This window comes from Lentinus tigrinus (genome assembly GCF_003813185.1).
Source record: "Lentinus tigrinus ALCF2SS1-7 unplaced genomic scaffold L226scaffold_4, whole genome shotgun sequence".
Lineage (NCBI taxonomy): Eukaryota > Fungi > Basidiomycota > Agaricomycetes > Polyporales > Polyporaceae > Lentinus > Lentinus tigrinus.
In genome coordinates, this window is record NW_027137913.1 from 616869 (window position 1) to 631240 (window position 14372).

General features: G+C 56.4%; 10 protein-coding genes across 10 annotated transcripts; 5 read left to right on the top strand and 5 right to left on the bottom strand.

Annotated features, from left to right (window-relative positions):
- Positions 1-40: 40 nt before the first annotated feature.
- On the top strand, positions 41-2306 carry L226DRAFT_520126 (oligopeptide transporter; the record flags this gene model as incomplete). The annotated part of the gene is made up of 6 exons (XM_067678617.1): positions 41-251; positions 316-374; positions 605-726; positions 782-1178; positions 1238-1580; positions 1642-2306. 6 exons carry the CDS (start codon positions 41-43, stop codon positions 2304-2306), a joined length of 1797 nt encoding a protein of 598 aa, XP_067539636.1.
- Positions 2307-2415: 109 nt separating this feature from the next.
- Positions 2416-2739, top strand: L226DRAFT_239258 (uncharacterized protein). The gene has a single exon (XM_067673153.1). It carries the CDS (start codon positions 2525-2527, stop codon positions 2687-2689), a length of 165 nt encoding a protein of 54 aa, XP_067539637.1. The 5' UTR covers positions 2416-2524; the 3' UTR covers positions 2690-2739.
- Positions 2740-3467: 728 nt separating this feature from the next.
- On the bottom strand, positions 3468-4274 carry L226DRAFT_609618 (uncharacterized protein; the record flags this gene model as incomplete). The annotated part of the gene is made up of 2 exons (XM_067686074.1): positions 3468-3829; positions 3935-4274. The coding sequence occupies 2 exons, from the start codon at positions 4272-4274 to the stop codon at positions 3468-3470; spliced, it is 702 nt and encodes a 233-aa protein (XP_067539638.1).
- A 293-nt stretch (positions 4275-4567) lies between these two features.
- Positions 4568-5956, top strand: L226DRAFT_501560 (N-terminal nucleophile aminohydrolase). The gene is made up of 6 exons (XM_067677840.1): positions 4568-4645; positions 4701-4820; positions 4878-4942; positions 4995-5384; positions 5443-5822; positions 5880-5956. The coding sequence occupies exons 1-5, from the start codon at positions 4643-4645 to the stop codon at positions 5489-5491; spliced, it is 627 nt and encodes a 208-aa protein (XP_067539639.1). The 5' UTR covers positions 4568-4642; the 3' UTR covers positions 5492-5822; positions 5880-5956.
- On the bottom strand, positions 5480-6582 carry L226DRAFT_557794 (fungal hydrophobin). Its single transcript, XM_067683200.1, has 3 exons — positions 6098-6582; positions 5880-6041; positions 5480-5822 (listed from the first exon to the last, which is right to left on the bottom strand). The coding sequence occupies exons 1-3, from the start codon at positions 6374-6376 to the stop codon at positions 5781-5783; spliced, it is 483 nt and encodes a 160-aa protein (XP_067539640.1). The 5' UTR covers positions 6377-6582; the 3' UTR covers positions 5480-5780.
- A 767-nt stretch (positions 6583-7349) lies between these two features.
- On the bottom strand, positions 7350-7992 carry L226DRAFT_609621 (fungal hydrophobin; the record flags this gene model as incomplete). The annotated part of the gene is made up of 3 exons (XM_067686075.1): positions 7350-7513; positions 7571-7732; positions 7792-7992. 3 exons carry the CDS (start codon positions 7990-7992, stop codon positions 7472-7474), a joined length of 405 nt encoding a protein of 134 aa, XP_067539641.1. The 3' UTR covers positions 7350-7471.
- Positions 7993-9766: 1774 nt separating this feature from the next.
- Positions 9767-10277, bottom strand: L226DRAFT_567262 (fungal hydrophobin; the record flags this gene model as incomplete). Its single annotated transcript, XM_067684004.1, has 3 exons — positions 9767-9808; positions 9884-10045; positions 10104-10277. The coding sequence occupies 3 exons, from the start codon at positions 10275-10277 to the stop codon at positions 9767-9769; spliced, it is 378 nt and encodes a 125-aa protein (XP_067539642.1).
- Positions 10278-10570: 293 nt separating this feature from the next.
- Positions 10571-11134, top strand: L226DRAFT_239402 (uncharacterized protein). The gene has a single exon (XM_067673155.1). It carries the CDS (start codon positions 10759-10761, stop codon positions 11059-11061), a length of 303 nt encoding a protein of 100 aa, XP_067539643.1. The 5' UTR covers positions 10571-10758; the 3' UTR covers positions 11062-11134.
- Positions 11135-11320: 186 nt separating this feature from the next.
- Positions 11321-11849, bottom strand: L226DRAFT_609622 (fungal hydrophobin; the record flags this gene model as incomplete). The annotated part of the gene is made up of 3 exons (XM_067686076.1): positions 11649-11849; positions 11420-11578; positions 11321-11362 (listed from the first exon to the last, which is right to left on the bottom strand). Exons 1-3 carry the CDS (start codon positions 11817-11819, stop codon positions 11321-11323), a joined length of 372 nt encoding a protein of 123 aa, XP_067539644.1. The 5' UTR covers positions 11820-11849.
- A 1365-nt stretch (positions 11850-13214) lies between these two features.
- On the top strand, positions 13215-14015 carry L226DRAFT_239418 (uncharacterized protein). Its single transcript, XM_067673156.1, has 3 exons — positions 13215-13546; positions 13605-13698; positions 13770-14015. Exons 1-3 carry the CDS (start codon positions 13352-13354, stop codon positions 13817-13819), a joined length of 339 nt encoding a protein of 112 aa, XP_067539645.1. The 5' UTR covers positions 13215-13351; the 3' UTR covers positions 13820-14015.
- Positions 14016-14372: the final 357 nt, after the last annotated feature.

Below are 14372 nucleotides of genomic sequence, written 5' to 3' on the forward strand. Positions count from 1 at the left end.
TCCTCATACGACGCGACACAGTAGCTTGCACGCGAACACCATGGCTGGCCTCCAGGCAGACAAAGACATCGTCGCCGGCCTCGCCGAGGCCAAGTCCCTCGAGTACGAGCTCGAGAAGAAGGGCTCCAGCCCTCCTGCCTCTTCGCACGAGCACGAGCTCGACGGCATCCACGATGGCCTCGAGTTCCCCACCGAGCACGAGAGGGTCACCCTCCGCCGCGTTGCTGACGCCGTACCTTGGAGTGCATACTGTCAGTCCTCCCTTCATCATTCGCCGTGCTATTTCCCTCACTCACACGCTCTCATGTTATCCAGTGATCGCAGTTTGCGAGCTTGCGGAGCGGTTCTCATACTACGGTACTACAGTCGTCTTCGTGAGTACTCTTTTCCTCCATCTGTTCGCGCGGTATTTTGCACGTATGGAAGCAATGTCGCGTTCCTTCTCCCTCCGCCAACTCCGGGTACATATGCACCCACATCTGCCTGCGCAGCGGCGTTGCATCACCGCGCTGTGCTTGCCAAGCACTTACAATGCTCCTACTGCGTCTAGTGTCACCACACTTCGATCTTGTGTGCTGACCAATGATCGTATTACTGTTTTTAGACCAACTTCATCCAGCAGCCTCTGCCCCCAGGCTCCAGAACTGGCGCTAACATCGAACAGGCCGGTGCCCTCGGCATGGGCCAGCGTGCCTCCACTGGTATCGGTACCTTCAACACCTTCTGGTACGTCGCCCATGCAGAGGACATCTTCAGTCCTGAGTTCTAACTTGTCTTGCAGGGTATACGTCATCCCTCTCTTCGGCGCATACATTGCGGACACACGATGGGGTCGCTACAAGACCGTCTGTGTCTCCGTCGCCATCGCGCTCTTCGGCCACGTCCTCCTCGTCATCTCCGCTGTCCCTGGTGTCATCAACCATGCCCATGGCGCTTTGGCATGCTTCATCATCGCCATCATCATCATGGGTCTCGGTACTGGTGGATTCAAGGCCAACATCTCGCCTCTAGTCGCTGAGCAGTACAAGCGTACGAAGCTGTTCATAGCGCACACAAGTAAGGGCGAGCGTGTCATCGTCGACCCCATCATGACGACATCGAGAATCTACATGTACTTCTACCTGTTCATCAATATCGGTGCTCTCGTCGGCCAGATCTCGATGGCTTACTCCGAGAAGGTACGATCCCAGGCTTCCTGTGCAGATTACCTCAGTATTGATGAATCTTGCATTTGCAGTATGTTGGGTTCTATCTCGCGTACACGCTCCCCACCGTCGTGTTCAGCCTCTGCCCAATCGTACTTTACTTCGGTCGCAACATGTACTCGCGTTCGCCGCCCACCGGCTCCGTTCTCTCCCAAGCGCTCCGTATCTGGCGCCAGGCTATGAAGGGGCGCTGGTCCTTCAACCCTGTCACCACGATCAAGAACATGAACTCGCATGACTTCTGGGAGACCGCGAAGCCGAGCCACTACTCCGATGAGACTCGCCCTCGCTGGATGACGTTCGACGACCAATGGGTTGACGAGGTCAAGCGTGGCTTCAAGGCGTGCAGTGTCTTCATGTGGTACCCCATCTACTGTGAGTCAGCCTCGTATCACCTATGCCCCTCTGCAGTTCGCTGACGCAACCCGCACGACAGGGCTCACCTACAACCAGCTCAACAACAACCTGACCTCGCAGGCCGCGACGATGGTCACTAATGGTGTCCCCAACGACGTCCTCTCCAACCTCGACCCCTTCGCGCTCATCATCTTTATCCCCATCTGCGACGTGTTCCTCTACCCCGCCCTCCGCCGCGCCGGCATCAACTTCTCCCCGCTCAAGCGTATCACGCTCGGCTTCTACACCGGCGCAGCCGCGATGGTCTGGACGGCCGTCGTGCAGCACTTCATCTACAAGCGCAACCCGTGCGGGAACATGGTCGCGACGTGCATGGACGCGGACGGGCACCCGATCACGTCCGACCTGAACGTGTGGATCCAGACAGGCTCGTACGTGCTCATCGCGTTCTCGGAGATCTTCGCGTCGATCACCGGCCTCGAGTACGCGTTCACGAAGGCCCCGAAGAACATGCGCTCGCTCGTCATGTCCGTGTTCCTGTTCATGAGCGCGATCTCCGCCGCGATCGGCGAGGCGTTCGTCGCGCTCTCCTCGGACCCGCTCCTCGTGTGGAACTACGGCGTCATGGCCGTGCTCGCGTTCGTCGCCGGCACGATCTTCTGGATCCAGTACCGCCACCTCGACTCCGAGGAGGACGAGCTGAATGACCTCCAGGAAGGGCACTTTGACTCGGAGAAGCACTGAGGCGTCCTCTCGTCCTCTTGCGTGATCTCTCTATCCTTATGTCCCTCCGGACTCCTCCCTATCCCGCGTCACCCCTCTCCGTGCCCGCCATCTCCTCCATCCATCTTTCCTATCCCTATCCCCAATGCTCCATCTAACCCCGGGTGATCGTGGTGCACACCGCGCGCGTCTGTGCTGTAGTTGCTGTCTGCTGTTCCTTTTGCTTTTACGACCTCGTCATGTTTCCAAAACGATATCGGATATCTCCCTACGTCATGCGTTGCGCGGATGTTGTATGTAGTAATAGAGCAGGGCTTTTCGTGGTTCTGTTCATCATGTTCACGCCCCCAAGCATGGTTGTAATAGTAGTAGCTCTCTCCCCTCTTGTCTACGTAGGTAGTTAGTTCAATGTGCCATAATGAAGCTTTGTTTCTCTCACTCTCTCCCTTTGGACTTGTGTCATGCAAAACTCTGAACGCTACGCAGTGCACCCGCAACTGAGGTTAGAAAGAGGTATGTAGAGAGTTAACAGTCCGCAGGCCCTGCTTGTACAGGCCGCGGCAGAGAGTTATCGTTGAGATCCATGTTGTAGCGTATCATGAGGGGTCGGATGGCACGCATACGAAGACCCGTACTTTTCTGTTCGTCATGGAGCGTTTATCTCAAGTCTAATGCCAACCTCGACCCCTCGACCAGGCTGAATCCTGATGCACATACACGTGATTTATCCCATACTCAATCCATTACGATGCACAGCGGGCCATACAAGAGATCAACTACTGGAAGACTCGTACAGCGACTTGAACCAGAAATACACAAAGGAGAATCTCGGGGTGTTTTCGATGAGACAGTTGCGAGATTCTTGTAGAGGATTCGGAACGAGAGAGAGAGAACTTGAGGAATCGAAAGCGTTGCATCGAGAACACTGAGGAAGAGAGATTGGAACGAAGAGCATTGACCAGGAGTTGTTATTCCCACTTGGATATCGCATCCGGGTCGTGATCCGGACCTGGCATCCAGCTGGGAGTTGGGCTTGAAACGAAGCTAGCACGAAACTCCAAGTCGGACGGCGTCGTTCTGAGCGTCCCCCACGGAAGCAACGGCCGAGATATTGCCGAACGAGTCTGCAGCGATTCCTTTGCTCCCATCCTTGAACGCAGCATCTGGGAGACTGGATAGTGTCTACATGCGGGAGTCGTCTTCGGTCGCCGGCGTTGCCTCAATCGAGGTGCTGACCAGTGGGAAACGCGTCGCTGGCTGCTGATGAGGAAGCGACACGGCGACCGTGGGCGTGGCGAAGGCTGGACTGTTGGTGTCGGGGCAAGGACTTGCTGGCGTCGGCATGTCCATCGCGGGAAGGCTGTTGACAAGATTATCGTCGCCCACCGAGCCTTCACTGTAGATACCCCCCACGCTGTCGACGAGGATGAGCTCCTTTGCCGGCGGGTGAACAACCACTCGAGGCGCAGGGACGGTCTTCGCAATCTCTTGGATGCTAGTGGCCTCGATATCAAAGCAGGACTTCTTCTCGGATGGGGCAGGAGCTGCCAAGAAAGTGTGTCAGCCACGCGTATAGCGAGTCTAGAACAGTAGAGACCAACCTTGAGTTTCCCCGCATCATGGAAGGAGAGCCTGGCAATGGCGCGGACGAGGACTGTGTTGCGCAGGCGAGGCGAAGTGCATGGACAGCAGGAAGAGGGAGGCAATACGAGGGGCGTACTGAACCAGACACGACCTCCGAAGCAGTAGGAGGTAGCCAAGCAGGTCGAGCAATCTTGACGGCGTCATATACCTGGAGCTTTGCCTCGGCCCTCGGTGTCGGACTGAGCGCCGCTTCGCCTTGAGCTTTCGGCGGATGACCACGATAGTATTGCCCACGCCGAAGGCGGCGGGTAGCACTGCGAGTCCTATAATAAAGGCTGAGTTAGGCTTGGATTCCGGCAAGGGGACGGTCGCGATTGAGAGATTAGTAGGGGTGATGGGGGCCATTGCGATCTCGAGAGCAAGAGAGCGGGTAAAGCAAGGAGGGGCATAGAGCAGGAGAACAATCCTCACCTCGGGGTCTGGAGTCCATGCACCTCTTGCGGTTAGGCCCCATCAACCTCATGGTTCGCACTACTGGGTCCAAGCGTTGTCATCTGTTTTTCATCAAGGACGCGCAAGAGGGAGGAGGAGCCTGGAGGAGGGACAACTTGGAAGGCGCCCAAAACGCGTGACGCGTTTCTGTGACACTGCGTAACGGACTGACGCGTCTGGGCGTACGCGTTCCTCGCGAGTTGTGCAGCTTCACTCCCGCGTTCTCCGCCATCTCCCCTCCCTTATTTCCTCTTCTCTTCGCCCCGTAACGTTCGCCCGACATGGTCAGTATCTTACATGCTGGATGATTCTGGCGAATCGACACTCATGCTCTCGTAGTCGATTATGGAATATAACGGTGGCTCCGTGATCGCCATGGTGGGCAAGGAGTGCGTCGCCATTGCCTCCGACCTCCGACTAGGAAACCAGGCACTCGGTATCTCGTCCAATTTCCAGAAGGTATGCGTTACCTACGTGCGCACCCTTGTACCGTTCACCCAAGTGTGTGCCTCTCAGATCTTCCAAATGACGGACCGGATATTCTTGGGCCTCCCCGGACTTGCAACGGATGTAACAACACTGTGCGTATTATCTCCCATCGAGTTTCTCCGGTGTCAAGACGTGTCTTCATAGGAAGGAGACGTTTCGCTTCCGCGTAAACATGTACACCATCAAGGAGGAGCGTGAACTTGAACCCGAAACCTTCGCACACATGGTCTCCTCCGCCCTCTACGAGCGCCGCTTCGGTCCCTATTTCATTGAGCCCGTCATGTGCGGACTCCAGAAGACACACGATGGCTCATACAAGCCGTTCATTGCTGCGACCGACCTCATCGGCTGTCTTAACTTCGCCAAGGACTTCGTCGTCGCGGGCACGGCAAGCAGCAAGCTCTTCGGTGTGGCGGAAGGTCTCTGGGAGCCGGATTTGGAGCCGGAGGATCTGTTCGAGACGTGCGCACAGACGCTGCTAAACGCAGTGGATCGTGACGCGTACTCGGGTTGGGGAGCGGAGGTGTATGTTCTGTGAGTGTCTTTCTTCGCGGGTTGCGCTCGAGGTTTGAACGGATGTTCTCGCATGCAGGACGAAAGACAAGGTCATCAAGCGCACGCTGAAGGGACGCATGGACTAGTTTGTATGTATATTGGCATCTCATATCCCATCATCGCTTTCGATTGCAAGGAAACCAAGTGTATAACGAGAGTACTTTCGACCCGAATGGTATGTAGCACGATTTGCATGTCGAATCCGGAATGCCCAACTATCGCTCTCGCACTCCTGATGTTTCGTCTAAGCCAAGGTTGGCATGTATAATCATATGTCGCAGCTGCACCACAGTTGAACGAAGCAGAGACCGAAGAGAACCCCAAGTGCCATTAACCGTGCGCCTCCCTCCCACTTGATTTCTCAACCAGCACTGTTCAGAGGAACACCGGGATGCAACCAATCGAGATCAAGGAGCCCTGGGTGAAAGTATCTTGTGAGTCTATGTTCGCAGCGTCGCAGCTTTATGTACTCACGACCGCGTTATTCTCGCAGCACACTGTGACAGCTGTGCACGCATTGCCGCTGCCCACACCGACGCCTGTGATGGGGTCGCAGTTCAATCCTAGGAAGACATCGAGGTCCTTCAGGATGATCCCAAGCAAGCCCAGCATGACCTTCCCAGGGACTGTGTTCGCCTGTTCGTATCCAGTCGTCAGCTTATGCGGTAAGTAGCAGCGGGACTTGAACTCACGCTCTGGATACCCTCGCAGCACTGGATCGGGCCCGTAGTGCAGTCGCTCGCGGGCTCGGTGACGGTCACAACGGGAGCGGTCGCGGTGCACGTCCCCGTCCCCGGTTCGGTGACCGTCTTCGGCGGCTCAGTCAGCGTCTGGGTCTGGGTCTGGGTCTTGGTGACTGTGGTCGTCGCGGTCGTGGTGACCGTCGACACCCCAGTAGAGGTACCCGTGTTCCAGGGAGTGGCGGTCGCAAGGACGGCGAGGGATACGAGAGCGTATGCGCGAGCGAGCATTGCGTTTGTGATGTCGGTGGCGAGGAGTGACTGAGAGGTGAAGAGAAACTGAGTCGGGCAGCTGCTCTGGAGGAATACGGCGGGCCACCTCAGTTCTTATACCTTTTCAACACCCTGGATTTTCCCCTCGTCGGTCCTACTGGAATGGCTTCCTTTCCAGGGTCGAGTACGACATAGTCGTCGAAGACGCGTATCCCGGCTGGTGGAGAACCGACTGTCAACGAATCACGCGCTTGGGCAATGCAGCGGTACGTAGACCATGCCGACCGGTGTAATGTCGAGTGTATGTGAGAAGCCAGACTGACCACGCTCTCATCAGTTTTCTCTTCACGATTGCGCACGACCATCCGGGTCCCAGAGCCTGCCCTGACAGCTTTGACAGCTTTGACGAGTCCGTTCCCCGCTGCTGCTGCTGCACGATGAATTAGCGTTGCCACGCATACGGACTGCACCCGTGGATGGTGCGCATCCTTTGCTGCACTGGAAACGCCGCCCATGTGAATCTGACGAAGTACATGTCCCGCTGTGTCGAATAGGCTCGCGGGCGGCTCGCGATGCGGACCACTCGGAGCCTTTGGCGGCTCGCAATTTTTTGTCATGGCTCGTGTAACCACACGGACCATCGTACCTCGGGAATCGGCGTGGTCAGCACGCTCCATCAGTCGCCGAGCTCTCCCGTCCGAGGTACCCGCATACCTGCGATCAGCAAATATCTGGCAGGGGGCTCCATTGCAGCGTGCAGCTCTCAGATAGTGTGTCGGCCATGTCCTGACATGTTTGTTAAAGAACAGAGTAATGCATGATATCTCTTGTGGCTGCACAATCCCGAAAGCAACATGCGTAAGTAATCTCAGCATTATGTCGTTGCTTGATATGGCAGTTTATGCTTGTAGTTGACGCAGCAAGGGCCACGATTGAATATGTTGAAGCACTGGTCACACAGGGCTGCGCTCTAGGTGCGTCAAATCCCTTTTCACGGTGTGTTATGGCTCAACGAATATACGATTTCGCTTCACGATTCAACAGATTGACACTTATACAGCATAGCAGTAACGGACACGTGAACACTTCATCTGCTTGGATTCATACACTCGCTTAGAGGATGACCGGGACGCAGCCGATGGAGACCAAGCCGCCCTGCCAGGATACAATTCGTGAGTGGACAGTCTACAAAAGCGTTACTTGAACACTTACGAAGCTGTTGTCCTCGCAGCAGACAGCGGTACTACTACCGCAGCTGCCACCGCCAACGCCGATGACGGTGACGGGTGAACAAGTGATGCCGACCAGGACATCGACGCCCTGGACAACGATGCCGAGCAAGCCAAGGAACTTCGAGGCGTCGGGGGAGCTAGCCTACAGTTGTCCGTAAGTCGTCAGCGATAGTTCTGACATCGAGGTAGACAAAACGTCACCTCCTCAACTGAGTCGCAGCACTGGATGGGCCCAGTGGAGCAGTCGCCCGCAGGCTCGGTCACCGTGGTCGCGGGAGCCGTGGAGGTGATCGTCACGGTCACCGTCGTCCCCGGCGTAGTGGTCGGGGTGTTCCACGGAGTGGCGACCGCAAGGGTGAGGAGGGAGATGAGAGACAGCGTGGCGGATGTACGGGCGAACATATTTCAGAGGTGAGTAGTGGTGTTGCGGATTTATGGGTAGGCTGGCTGGGTATGCTGCTCTGACAATTCTGGCCTCCATCCTGCTCAGGTTTTATACTGGTCGACCCGCGCTTGTCGCTTCAGCTATGTCCTCGTACAGGCGAGGCGGCCCACCATGCTGTACGAGGCTAAATTCCCAGCGCTTTGGACGGTGCGAGTCCACGCAGAACATGTTGACGTTGTTCTCTGATTCTTGCCCGCAGAAAGGCCGTGGACTGTATACATTATGGCAGGGATGCACGTTGGCTCCGCTCGCTCGCTTACACTGTCGCAATGCTGTGTTTGTCCTATCTAGGTTTTGGCCGGTCCCGAGGACATGGCCGGAACTTGGGCTCCAGCATACGAGGATAGCGATCATCCCTGTCAGACGGTACCGCCAGGCGACGTCAGCGCAAACCGACGTCCCATACTTGGCAGATAGAACAACGCGGCGACGTCCTGTGAGGACCAAGTCAACAGTACTGACCCCCAGGCACAAACCGTAGGACAGATGACGACAGAGATGCAAGTCTCTGATGTCTGGAAGAACGGTCATTCCTCTCCGGCTAGAAGGGGCAGCATCCGCGACTCACGCGGCAGGTCCCCGTCTGCGAATTTGACCAACCGATCGTCCTCAGCATGTTTCGCAATCGCGTCAAGTGTTCCCCCGCGTCGCTACACTCATTGCCGCGGCTCGTGTTGTGTATTTCAGGTTCCAGCGCTTGCTCAGCACCATTCTGCACGTCTTCGGACGCAATAGAATGCCGACAGTGTCAAGCTGGGACGGGAGGCAATCACCTTCGCGCTGCTTCCTCAGGCAAGCTTGCTGTCACCGGTCCCGCCATACGTATGTTTCTGATGAACCTATGGCCGACATACGTGCGGCTTTCGTGCTTCCGTCCAATGGCCTCCTCTTGTTGCTCCACAGCGTGCGTATACGCTTTCACATCGAGGCCTTCGTCGCAGTGAGATTCCAATCTTACAGCGTACCCCGTGCATCGCATATGACACTTTTGTCTTCACTGTTCCCCCTTCAGGCTCGCCGTATCGCCGCGATAATTCCTGCAAGTATCGGATGACCGCTTACGATGTTCGTCTTTTGGCCCTTATGTCGTCATACGAAGCTCAATACCGCGGTATGTTTGCAGCTAAAGGTGTCCCAGGATAATTTCATCTAAATGCATAGATCTGGATATGTCAAAGGTATCCGCACTATATCATGCTACAAGCGACCGTTAACGTTGTTGGACTTTAAGAGTTGTCTGCGATCGAAGTGAGCAAGAAACCCTTGACTAAGGCCGTGTCTGGGCAAGCTGGGCTGGAGGCGCCCGACTCTCGGGACGGTCCGGCGTATTCCTAAATGCGGGAGCTGAGTCGCTTGACCGTTCCGGGAGTGAAAGAACTCCGCTTCGACAACAACATGTCATAGTGGACCCGCCCGCCTGTGTTCCGCTGCACAGATTGTGCGTTTGATACATCTCACAAGGGATACTTTGGACTCGGAATCGCCGCCGCTAAGTATGAAGTTGTCTTCAAGATCCACTTCGCCATGTCACTAACTTGCTCGAAGCTGCAAGTAGTACCGGACTACAATGACCATAGGGGCCTGGATTGCTGCGATAGATATTCCATTTCTGCTCAACTCATCTTCCATCAAGGATACAAGGTACACAACACGAACTCCATCAATCCTTCCTCCGGCGACACACTGCCTCGTGCTCGATACAGCCGAATGACTACCCATCTCCCTCACGTCCTAGAGAGAAACCGGAACACAACCGACGGAGATCAAGCCTCCCTGTACGCGACACATTGCCAAGGTCAGTCCCTGGATAACCGTAGACGGTTTAAGAGGTGTATGCATGGTACTGACGACGTTGTTGTTCTCGCAGCACACGGTGCTGGCCGAGCAGGAGTTGCCGCTGCCCACGCCAACGACGGTGATCGGCGAGCAGTCCAGGCCGATCAGGACGTTTGTGTCCTTCAGTACGATGCCAAGCAGCCCCAGAAAGGCCGACCCGGCGGCGGAGTTGGCCTGTTCGTCGCGCAGCTCGTGAGCGGAGCCGACTCGGCGGCGATAGTTGTTCACGCACCTTCTCGGTGGATTGGCAGCACTGGATGCTCCCGGTGGAGCACACGTCGGCGGGCTGGGTCACCGTCGCACCAGGGGCGGTTGCGGTGACGGTGACGGTGACTGTCGGGTTGTTGGGGATGGCGGCCGCAAGGGAGACGAGGGACAAGAGCGAGAATGTGATAAAGGCGAGCATGGCTGGTTCTGCGGTGAGGATAGCTGGTCGTATCGCTCTGAGGACGTACTCACTCTACTCACCAGGCTTTTGTACTGCGCGTGTTCCGCGGGCTCGGTTGCTGTAGGACTTGCCTGACACTGTAGGAGTTCCGAGTGTCGTCCAAATTTACAGCGTTCAATGTAAGGTGAGTCTGCCTAGAACTCTCGGTGGTGATTGCATGGTGAGCGCAGGCGGCAGTTCGCTGAAGGTACTATTACTAGCCTGCGGGGAACTGACGAGGACGCTCTGTGGCCGCCCCGCTCGTTCTCAAGCTGAGACAAGGTTCTGTCAGCTGGTACAGGGGAACATGCCACTTCCGAAGATGTGCAAGCGAGACACACGGAACTGCAACGCTCGACCAGGGCGCGAGCCCTTGCTGCTGGCTCAGGCGAGGGCATCCGCGGACCCCAAGGACGCCCAGGTGTAGTAACTGGTCAATCAGAGCACTCGTCGTGCACTGATGGGTCACGGGACCTTTAGTTGCTGGTCGCCATATATTCACATACTCCAAACCCTTGCAGCGACGTTCTTGCATTCGCATGGATGCTCAGTCGACGAGCACCGTGTGAGCGCCATTTACACTATATCACTCTTCTCAGCACTGGTACCGAGACCCTGCAGGGACGAGGCACCTGTTCTCTTCTCTCTTTCAACAGTGCTGCGAGTGCACCCGCACGCCTCACTCCGTGTTCCGCGACGTACTGATCTGCACTCTCGAATAACAGCTCATCTCCGCCATATCGCCTGCCATCTGGAACCGTGAATGAGGCCGGTGTCCGGAGCCGGGACTATGCGCCTGAAATATACCGGTCGCTCCCATCGCCTGCGGATGGCGATCCGTGCATAGTGGTAAGTCTATCTCTTTTGGTACTGTGTGTATGCAGGTTGTGCTGAGGTCATAACGTTGCGGTCGCGCAGTATAATCAAGTCCGATTCGACTCAAGAGCAATGATACATGGAAACGCAGTGACGCATTGTTCATCGGCAATACAGTTCGTCGCGACAGCGACCCCACTCCACGCTCAGAGTATGACGGGCACGCATCCGATTGAGATCAAGCCGCCCTGCAAAGCAAGAATAAGTACAAGTGGTAAGCGACACGCATCCAGGAGCGAACTTACGACGTTGTTGTTCTGGCAGCACACCGCGTGAGCAGAGCACGCGTTCCCAGTGCCCGCCCCAATGACGGTAATGGGCGAGCAGTCCAATCCAACCTCGCCATCGCCCTGCAGGACGATGCCGAGCAGCCCCAAGAGCAGGGACGTGGCGGGGTCACTGGCCTATTCTCGCCTTTCGCGGTCAGTACGCCAGCGGTGCACCCAGAATGCGTATGCTACGTGCCTTCTGGACGGAGTCGCAGCACTGGACGGGGCCCGTGGAGCACGACCCGGCGGGCTGGGTGGACCCAGGGGGCGAAGAAGTCGTGGTCACGGTGACCGTCGTGGTGGGCCCGTCCCAGGGGATGGCGACCGCAAGGATGGCCAGCGAGAGAATAGAGAGAGAGGTGCGGGCGACGAACATGTTGTGAATCGCGAAGAGCTCTGTACGAGGAGGTTGGTTGGCTGAGAGGCGGGCGCACTGCTGCTGCTGCTGTGCTCTTGCCCCTCAGGCTTTATACCCCTACGACCATGGCCCGACGAGCCCGGCTGCTAGCTCGCTGGCCCAAGTCGTCAATGTGCTAACCTGCAAGCTCGACCGAAGACATGGAGACGAATTTGGCTAGCGGAACACCTTGATGAGGCGAGTCCGCACTGTCAGGTCCCGGTCTGGACGTGAGACGCGGATCCATTTCTGCGTGCGATGCAAGAGTGTCAAGCAGGAAGACAAGAGTGAATCGTATGTCGAACGCCTCGCGATGCGATGGGCTGGTGTCCGACTGTCCAGACGTCCATGGCCGAACGCAAATATTACACTGAAAGAAAGCATCTTGATCATAAAGGATAGAATTCCGAAAGTAAGCATCTTAATTACCCTAATACATATCTGTCACCTTATCAGCCTGTCTAGCCTGTCTAGATGATAATCTTGTTCAAGATTCCCCGACCTCCCGACCCTGAGAATGTGACTTATTTGACCTCATGCAACCGAACGGGGCAAAGCTTTATGCAGGAAGTTGACCTCGAGGAAAGGATGCGTTGAATTAGGCGCGAGCGGTAGCTCCTCGCGCCCGAAACAGCAGCGGTACTTCCAGCCTGCTTCCAGCTCGGATCCAAGTGCGCAAGTGACCGTTGCTGGGATCCCGAGTACCCTGCTTGCATCATTCTGACCGTCAGGGGCTCGGACGCAGAGTGTTGCTTTCATGTCCGCTTGTAGGCTTAAAATCAATATCGTGGCGGGCGCATGAGGGTCATGACCGCACCTAGACGAGGAAGAGAGTAAGTCGGTCTATGGTTGTGGGTACGGACTGTTCGCGTTGCTGACCGTCTTCTACTAGAAGCCAGATGTCCATGCGGTATACCATTGCTTCTGTTCCACTGGGAAAAAGACGACAAATTACCAGTTCAGACTCGGAGCTGGGTGTCGGTGGCCAACATCGACGTTAGCAAGCAACTAGACATATCGTCGGTCGTGTTCTCCTTCCCTTTCACGGGAGATATGTCGGGCGTCGTGGGAGACTGCGCGCTCGGTGTCTGCGACTACAGGGCGTCCTTGTCCCCTGTGCATGGAAGCCACTAGTAAGCCACTTCGACAGAAAACTGTCAAGGTAAAAGTTCACCCAGCCAATCTCCGTCTCACTGCATTGATCAACATTTATCTACTCCGCAGCGGGGCGACGTACCGGCTCTACTGCGCGGCCGCAGGGTGGCCGTCCTCCTGGTACGAGCGCCATATATATGGATTTCGCTCAGGAACGGGGTCCCTTCTCTCGTTTGACGGTCCAATATTCAATTGCCCGGCGCGCGACCCGGGGGGCTTCGTGTCCTGCGGACTGGCTCTCTGTTCCCTTGTGAGGGCTGCACATGGCCGCAGTAACTCCTCGGGCTTGGGGAGTGAGGTTCTGGTGCGACCAGCAGCGTCATAGCTAGACCTCGTTCTACCAGTTGCTATTGATCATGCGGAGGTTGGTGACGTCGTGTAGGTTATTGAATGAGCTCCAAGTCGCAAGTTGCAAGCCGCCGAGTCTCTTCCTCCCAGGACAGCCGTGTTCGTCCTTGCTCGTCATCCTCCTCCCGACGACAGCGATGACGATGTTCTATGCCGCTGGGAGCCAATGCTTTGGGACGCGGTCGCAGCTGGTGCTGTGTAATGTTGGCGTCTTCCGCGCCCATGTCTTCAATCCAGGAATGTGGCTAACGTCTTCTGCAGTACGACACAGATCTGAGTAACACGCCAGCCTATCTGGACCAGGTCGGATGGTCTGTCCGTTGGACCCGGTCGCTGATCCGAAGAATGGCTGACGGTACGCCACACACCAGTCATGTGAAGAAACCTGCTGGAACGACTTACTCGCCCGATATATTACCTTCACAGAAAGGACTAATTGCATGTCTGCCTCCCGCTCTTCCTCTTCACCGCCCTGATCAGCCCCCATATTTTCACCGCTCTCATTGAAGCCGTGGAGCTCGCGATGTGGATGGACGCGTCTTTCACGATCGTGACCTTCTGGTCCAACTATATCCAGTCAGTCGCAGCTGGTACAGTCGCGGTGGGCTGTACGCCCGTGACGCGCGACGACCGAGCGTGTGCAGTGCTCCCTCCCGCTGTCGTCGGATCCGGGACAACTTGGTTCGCGTTCAGTGCGCCTCGTCTCACCAACTTGATTTCGACTCATACCTGCCAGAAGATGGGACTAGCTAGACCGCTCTAGGGCTATCTGTTTCGGCTGGGACGCACGTTCCAGCTTCACAGGCGTACTCCGGATACTGATTCGAGGTTCGGTGGATCCAAGGACGTTGGTAACTCTGTCCACGACATGCATTGTTACTCGCCGCAACCCGATACGATCAAGCAGCGCCTTCGCGGTCCGACCATCCATGTGAGTGCGGAGATTGGTGCTCGTGCTAGGTTCCGGATTGGCTGACCACCCAGAGTCTAGCCCCTGGACACCCAGCCCGAGATTGTGTTCCGAGCTGA

Excerpts from the sequence above, each read along its gene's own strand:
- L226DRAFT_239258 (XM_067673153.1), top strand. The coding sequence starts at position 2,525 with ATGTTTCCAAAACGATATCGGATATCTCCCTACGTCATGCGTTGCGCG.
- L226DRAFT_501560 (XM_067677840.1), top strand. Across the intron at positions 4,821-4,877 it reads TCTCGTCCAATTTCCAGAAG|ATCTTCCAAATGACGGACCG; the intron begins GTATGCGTTACC and ends TGTGCCTCTCAG. Across the intron at positions 5,385-5,442 it reads GGAGCGGAGGTGTATGTTCT|GACGAAAGACAAGGTCATCA; the intron begins GTGAGTGTCTTT and ends TCTCGCATGCAG.
- L226DRAFT_557794 (XM_067683200.1), bottom strand. The coding sequence starts at position 6,376 with ATGCTCGCTCGCGCATACGCTCTCGTATCCCTCGCCGTCCTTGCGACC. Across the intron at positions 6,042-6,097 it reads GCTGCGAGGGTATCCAGAGC|GCGAACACAGTCCCTGGGAA; the intron begins GTGAGTTCAAGT and ends GGATACGAACAG. Across the intron at positions 5,823-5,879 it reads GCTGCGAGAATAACGCGGTC|GGCTCCTTGATCTCGATTGG; the intron begins GTGAGTACATAA and ends ACTTTCACCCAG.
- L226DRAFT_239402 (XM_067673155.1), top strand. The coding sequence starts at position 10,759 with ATGGGTCACGGGACCTTTAGTTGCTGGTCGCCATATATTCACATACTC.
- L226DRAFT_239418 (XM_067673156.1), top strand. The coding sequence starts at position 13,352 with ATGCGGAGGTTGGTGACGTCGTGTAGGTTATTGAATGAGCTCCAAGTC. Across the intron at positions 13,547-13,604 it reads CGCAGCTGGTGCTGTGTAAT|TACGACACAGATCTGAGTAA; the intron begins GTTGGCGTCTTC and ends CGTCTTCTGCAG. Across the intron at positions 13,699-13,769 it reads GATCCGAAGAATGGCTGACG|AAAGGACTAATTGCATGTCT; the intron begins GTACGCCACACA and ends TTACCTTCACAG.